The sequence below is a fragment of the Carassius auratus genome, unplaced genomic scaffold (genome assembly GCF_003368295.1).
Source record: "Carassius auratus strain Wakin unplaced genomic scaffold, ASM336829v1 scaf_tig00214678, whole genome shotgun sequence".
In the NCBI taxonomy this organism is placed as follows: Eukaryota; Metazoa; Chordata; class Actinopteri; order Cypriniformes; family Cyprinidae; genus Carassius; species Carassius auratus.
In genome coordinates, this window is record NW_020527764.1 from 200,138 (window position 1) to 207,399 (window position 7,262).

Here is a 7,262-nt window from a genome sequence, read left to right on the forward strand (position 1 = left end):
TGGACATCAACAGTGCTGGAGGAACCAAGGGATCTGAACTGAGCAACTCACCTGAGGGGAATAGCACAGGCATCCAGTCTGTGGAGTGGAATGGCGCAGCAAGCGGATTGACACCGACCAGGTCCTTACTGGCTTGAAGGGGCGAGTACCCAGGAGGACACAGGCTCTACACTGAGATTATAAAATCTCGCAAATGTGTTAGGTGTCGCCCAGCCCGCAGCTCTACAGAAGTCTGTTAGCAAGGCGCCATGGCAGGTCTTGAGCCTGAGAAGCCAAGACAATATCATCCACTATCCAGTGGGATAACCTCTGCTTGGAGACAGCCTTTTCCTTCTGCTGGCCTCTGTAACAGACAAAGAGCTGGTCTGAGGTCCTAAGGCACTGAGTTCTGTCTGCGTAAGTGTGGAGCGCACGTACTGGACAGAGCAGCGCCAGGGCTGGGTTTGCCTCCTCCAGGGGCAGCGCTTGCAAGCTCACCACCTGATCCCTAAAAGGAGTGGTGGGAACTTTGGGCACATACCCAGGCTGGGGTCTCAAGATAACGTGAAAGTTAGCCGGCCCAAATTCCAGCCACACTTCGTCAACTGAAAATGCCTGCAGGTCCCCGACCCTCTTCACCGAAGCCAAAGCCACCAGGAGCTCAGTTTTCAAAGATAGAAACTTTAGCTCTACTGACAGCAAGGGTTAGAAGGGAACCATCTTCAGTGTCGATAGAACCACTACGAGGTCCCAAGAGGGGACTTGCTGAGGGCGAGGTGGATTGAGCCCCCTTGCTCCTCTCAGGAACCTGATGATCAGATTGTGCTTCACAAGAGACTTACCTTCAACAGGGTCATGGTGAGCCGAAATGGTGGCCACATAGACCTTGAAGGTGGAAGGAGACAGCCTTCATTCCAACCCCTCTTGAAGAAAGGATACCACTGACCCGATCTGGCATTTCCAGGGGTCCTCACGCCGTGAAGAACAACAAGTGACAAACAGGTTCTATTTCAAAGCATAGGCATGTCTGGTGAACACGACTTTAGCTGAAGTGATGGTAGCTACCACCTGAGGTGGCAAGGTACCTAAACCTTATGGGACACATCCAAAACCCACACATGTAGTTTCCAAAGTTCGGGACATGGGTGCCAGAGGGTGCCCCGTCTCTCAGAAAGTTGGCCAGGGAGGGGCTGTCATGAGGAGTACAAGTTCGGGGAACCAGGTCTGGCTGGGCAACAGAGGCGCAACCATGAGGACCTGCTCCTCATCTTGTTTGCTTGCTTGTTTCTCTATAATATAATTGTTCATATATGTATTCAAATACTTATATTCTGTTCTATAACTCCTCCACAAACTTCCCTCTACCCTGTATCTTGGTATCCCGTTGGCTGTAGGCCATTGCAGATGTAGTTCTCGGTCAGAAATCATTGCACACAGTGTGATTGTAAATTTGTACTTCACACTGCCTAATTGTCACCTGCTTGAATGAGCAAAGATTTGCCTTTGATTTCGGCATTTGTCTGCGATTATACAAAATCTGTCGGCAAGTGAAAATTCATGCTAAAATCGTGCAGTGTGAAATCGCCATTAGGCTTCCTGATCTGGGCCCCAGTTTCAAACTCTAAGACTATTTGCCATATTTCTATATAGAAGAGCGGCACCAGCCATGGAGGGATGATGACTCTTTTCAACAGGTCAGGTCTGCTCCAAAAACTTGTCCAATTGACTATGACACCTATTTTATTCTAACGGCACCAATTAGACATCCAGCCATTGAGTGATGACAGTCTGCTATAGTGTCTATTCTATTGTATGGAACTATTTTCATGTTCCATACAATAGAATCGCCAATAACTAGGGGTCTTTCAACAGGTTTCTTAGTGGGTGCATCACGGATTGGGGAGAACCGGTTTAATGTTCTGAACAGAAAGGAAGAACAGTGGTGTTGAATATGCCACCTCACAGTCATCCAATTTCCCTGCTGTGGGGGCTCTGCAAATGCAACCGAACAATGTACGGGACTCTCTAAGCTAGTCCCATCCAAAGCTGAATCTAAGGCCTTCACATTCTAATTATCCTCAATTGAAAATTGGATGCGTGTCTCTAGTTCTGAGATCTTCATTGTCAGACAAACTATTTCCTTGCATTTGTTACATGTGAATCCTTTGCTGCTGACAGAGAATACTACACTATACATGTGACAAGCAGTGCAAGTGACAATAACAGGAGAAACCATTACTCATCGTGATTGTTGAATGATGCTGACTATCACAGTTGTTTGATAAACTTGTGATAAACGTAACAAGAGGAAAAAATAAAAAGTTGGAGAGAGAGTGAGAGAAGGAAATGCTGTACTCACGGTTTAAAGGTGTGGTCTCATAGTAAAGATAAAATTTATCCACTGATTCTTCACAGCTTCATGCTTTGAAAGTGAAAATTAACAAACAAACTGCTACAGTTCAGAGCACAGTGTATTGTCAACATGTGAGGGGGTTCAAGTTTTCGTGGGGATGGCCACGCAGAATGTAGGTGGGCATAATGCAAATGTGGCAACTTGTGACATGTGAACTTAACAGAAAAGAGATTCAAATTTAAAATGACTTGTTTTAACGATTTAGAGGTATTTCTTTTTAGAGACATTAACTTTTTTTATTATGCACTTTCAGCTTTACAACTTTGCAGACTGTGTACATTCACATAGATTACACACTGCATAAAAGGTCTTTTTCAAAAAATTGTAATAGGGGCACTTTAAAAAGAACATTTTAAATTATTTTAACAACCCTCCCCCGTACATCTGAAAAATGTGCATAACTCTATGTCTTACTGTGTTGCTTTCTCTCTCTCTTTCTCCCTTCATAGGTACAGATTAGACATAATCTGAGGTTGGACACTTTTGCTGAACTGCCAGTGTCACTGGTTCTATTTTCCTTGATCTGCATTGATATAGTGGAAAGAATCCGACATTGCAGACTTACTGGTCGAGGTAAAAAAAAAAAGAAAAAAAAAGCCACACAAACACACACGTTTGTTTTTGGGGACATCCCATAGGCATAATGGTTTTTATACTGTACAAACTGTTTATTCTATGGTGCTACAAAAATGGGGACATGGGTTATGTCCTCATAAGTCACCCTCTCCCTGTAATACCTGTGTCATACCCATGTCATTATAAAAAGTTGTGTCCTGATATGTCACAAAAACAAGAGCACACACACACACACACAAACACCTTTGAAACTAAATCTAAATTAATCTAAATGCATTGTTTATACTGTTTGTCAGAGGTGGACAGTAACAAAGTACACTTACTTGAGTATTGTACATAAGTATGGTATTTGAGTATCTGCCCACATAACAAAATTGGTTCAGCCCGGTGATGGGGCAGACAACCCACTTTCACATGACCCTTATTCAACAATGAATTACAGTGCATGACTGGACCAGGTCTGGTTGCCAGAACCCAGGCCACATATGGCCCATGGCATACCCAGATCTCAAACAAATTTATGACTTTAGTTGACTCTATTCTGGTGTTTTTAGGAACAAAAGAAAATGGTTCCATGTGTCAGTTTCAATAAAAACTTTACTTAACCACTTTAAACACACCCTTGGCCCAGATAAAAAAAGCCTGAACAGCAACAGTATTCTGAAAAAAAAATATTTATTGCTTCATATAAAATAAAAAAATAAAAAAAACAATGCTTGAATGTCAATGCCATGTTTCACACAGCTCTTGTACATCTATGTTTCAGTTCATGAACAAGCAGCACTGTGCACACAACATTTTAACTTCTGATTCAGTTCATGAACAAGCGGCACCGTGCACACAACTCTTTAACATCTGATTTGGTTCATAGACAAGCAGGAGAGACCAACTCTCAACTCTCAAGTCCATTAACCTGTTGTACTCTCCTGACACTCTTTTCTCTTCATCCTCTCTCTCCTGCCACCAACCTTCTCTGGGGCCAAATATAGCCATCCTTTGAAGGTGGAACTAACATCATTTTCAGTGGCCGCAGTCGTCAGGTGGTTACGCATCACAGCTGCTGAAACATAAATTTAAACATGGTTTGAAATTAGCTTCTGTATCAAAAGCTTATGTGGCCATTGGATTTCACCCCCATTTTTGAACATAGACGTGGAAGTACACTATTCACACTTAAATTGTTATAAATCAAAAGCGCTTTTGAATACAGACCAAAGGTTGGTCTCTTTTTAAAGAAGACAATCTGCAGATTATTGCAGAAGTGAAATCATTTTAAAAAATGAAAGCATAAAAAAGTTATAGAAGTTTAAATTTACTGTAAATACGTTTATTATTTTATTTTTATTATATTTTATATAAAATAAATATTTAATAAAATATGTTTTAATCCAAAATTGCTATAAAATTAAAGCCATATGTCTAAATAAGTTGTGTTCCAAATTTGAAGTTGATATGAAAAAAATGTAGGTTCATATGCAATTTTGTTTAGGCGTTATACCACAAAAAGCCACCGGGGGCCATTGAAACTCCATTGAATTTTTTGGATGCATTTGTTTGTCACAAATGTATCAATTTCTCTCTCAATATTATGTCTATGACAAAATAACCACCAAATATGGAATCTTGAGACTCAGACCTTTCCAACGATATGTATTTTGTCAAGATTATGAAAAGTTTTGATTCTAAAAGACCATAATATATTTGGAATATGACCCCTCCCACTGAGGGGGAGGAGCACGCTAAAAGATTTTAAAGTACGATTTCCATGGTAACGCAGTGTTCGATTTCAAAATGGTTTTCATAAGATGAATTTGGAGTATATAAGCTTTCAAATGATATATCATTTATGATGATTACTAAAATATGTGATAGGGAAAAAGGAAGCGGAATAGATTTTTGGTAACAAAGGTCAGAACTCCAGTTATGATGTATATGTTTTGAGGTGCACTCTTTTTATAAATTAATCTTTTACTGTTCCTTCATAATTTTTTAACAACAAAACGTGGTCAAATATCTATTTAGGAGTCTTAGACCTTTCCAACGATATATAGTTTGTCATGATTAGATTAGGATATAATTGTAATATATTGAAGTAAATTTAGGCGTCCCGTATACGGGACAGTGACATTTATCAGGTTAAAGGACAGTGACATTAAAACTGAACGCAGAACCTACAGACAGACATTCTGTAACATCTACATATAGAGAGTGTAAATTGATGCAGATCAGTTTAGTAATGAGTTTACACCATCCTTCAACCAGGTTCCAATATAGTTCCAGGAGGAAACCAGTCTAAGCTGTTGCTTTTCACAGAGCCATGTGCAATTCAATGAGCACATGTATACAACATCACATTAAAAAAAAAAAAAAAAAATCTTTAGTGCAATACTATGATAATTTCAACACCATTTGTTCAGCAGAAAATAATAAGGACAGTAAGAATCATGTAAACCAGCCTGATTTCACGTCAATTTGTACATATTTTACAAGGTGGCTACTTCATACGAAGTCGTATGACCTCTCTCCTTTGATTTTGTATGATTTGTTTAGACCCCAGTGACGGGTAGGGTTAGGTATAGGTCATTTGTACAAATCCATACTAATTTTGCAATTCGTAAAATACATACGATTTAGCACAAATCGTATTAATTTGTAAGAATGAGGTCACACAAATTCACATGATTTGTGCTAAACCATACATATTTTATGAGTTGCACAATGCATATGAATTTGAATGTCACTGGGGTCTAGACAAATTTTACAAAATCGTATGAGTGATGTTGTACAAATTTGTATGAATTAGTCACTTTGTGAAATATGTATGAATTGGTTGTGAGATACTGTTGTGTGAACCAATCATGTGTGTCTACACTTTCGATTTTAACTGGTCTATGCATGTATATACTGTATCACATCAGAATGTCCCTGGATCATATCTAGTGGATTTGTTGGTTACACTGTTTTTGGGTGTCCTTGTTATGCAGTGTAATTATTAACTCTTTCCCTGGCATTGACAAGTTATCTCATCTTTTATAAGACAATGCTTCGCCAAAGACAAATTTGTACAGTGTTTTCACTGTTTTACACTAGAGGTCGCTAATACACATCTTCTGAATTTGTACAAAACCTCCCAAACAAAAACACATGTGAACAGGATGGAGAAAGGAGCCATCTTGTATGTAAACAAATGCATATTAAAAAATATGTTGTCATCAGCAATAGACAGCATATAGATTAAAACTGCATAATGTTACGGAGTAAAATGTTGTTCCAGGAAGTGGTATATGTGCAAGCTTTGGAAGTGTTGATTAGGTTTCCTCGTTTTAACATTTTTGAGACCACTCACCAAAATCAGTATCTGCCCATCCGATCACTGATACCGATCTTTTTAAAGCCTTCTTTTTTATCATGTAGAATTATTTATAGTCATGATCCAAACAAGATTTTTAGAAATTTATTCAGGGCCTGAATTTCATTTTTGAAAATGAATTTCTCTCTTAGACGTGACATACAGCCAAGTATGGGGACCCACACTCAGAATTCATGCTCTGCATTTAACCTATCCAAAGTGCACATACACAGCAGTGAACACACACACACACATTGTGAACACACCCGGCTCAGTGGGCAGCCATTTATTTTGCGGCACCCAGGGAGCAGTTGGAGCGGTTTGGTGCCTTGCTCAAGGGCACCTAAGTCGTGGTATTGCTGGCACGAGACTCAAACCCACAACCTTGGTGTAAGGATTCAAACTCTTACCACTAGGCCACGACTTAGGTGACTCTTTTGAGAGGTTTTATTTTTATTTAATTTTTTTCATTTGAGGGTTGGAGGTGGCCATTTAAATATATATATATATATATATATATATTTATCTCACCAAATTGTTTGATCATTCTTGTTTTTACAATCGTGTAATTGTTGCACAATAGCTTACACAGCACAAGCTAGATTTTTTGAGCTGTATCTGAGGTTCAAACATACTCTGTTAGCAGTTCGATATAGTCTATGTGTGGTACAGAAGCAGCACGGACTGTGCTTTCACACGAGTCTGCTCCTGATCCATGGCTGATTACCACAAACTTAACATTTATCTATTATTTGATTTTAAATCCAAACATTTGTAAGAAAAAGTGATGAGGACATTGAAGATCTTGATGAAGATGTTAATTGCAGCATAGCAGTGACAAGGTACATATAGTACCTTGGGTTCAACAGAGTCAGAATGAGCCATGAATATCCTAAGCTCAAACTTTTTTTTTTTTAATTTAGAGTTTACGACCCTTAAATGTAA

The 7,262-nt window shown here is 39.1% G+C and overlaps 1 protein-coding gene across 1 annotated transcript in view; it reads left to right on the plus strand.

Moving 5' to 3' along the window:
- LOC113092625 (transmembrane protein 236) overlaps positions 1-3,033 on the plus strand; it is a 139,037-nt gene extending 136,004 nt beyond the window's left edge. The window contains exon 3 of the mRNA XM_026258292.1: positions 2,842-3,033. Coding sequence (XP_026114077.1) covers positions 2,842-3,030 — 189 coding nt within the window. The 3' untranslated portion in view covers positions 3,031-3,033. The remainder of the gene's footprint in view (positions 1-2,841) is intronic.
- The last annotated feature ends 4,229 nt before the right edge of the window (positions 3,034-7,262 follow it).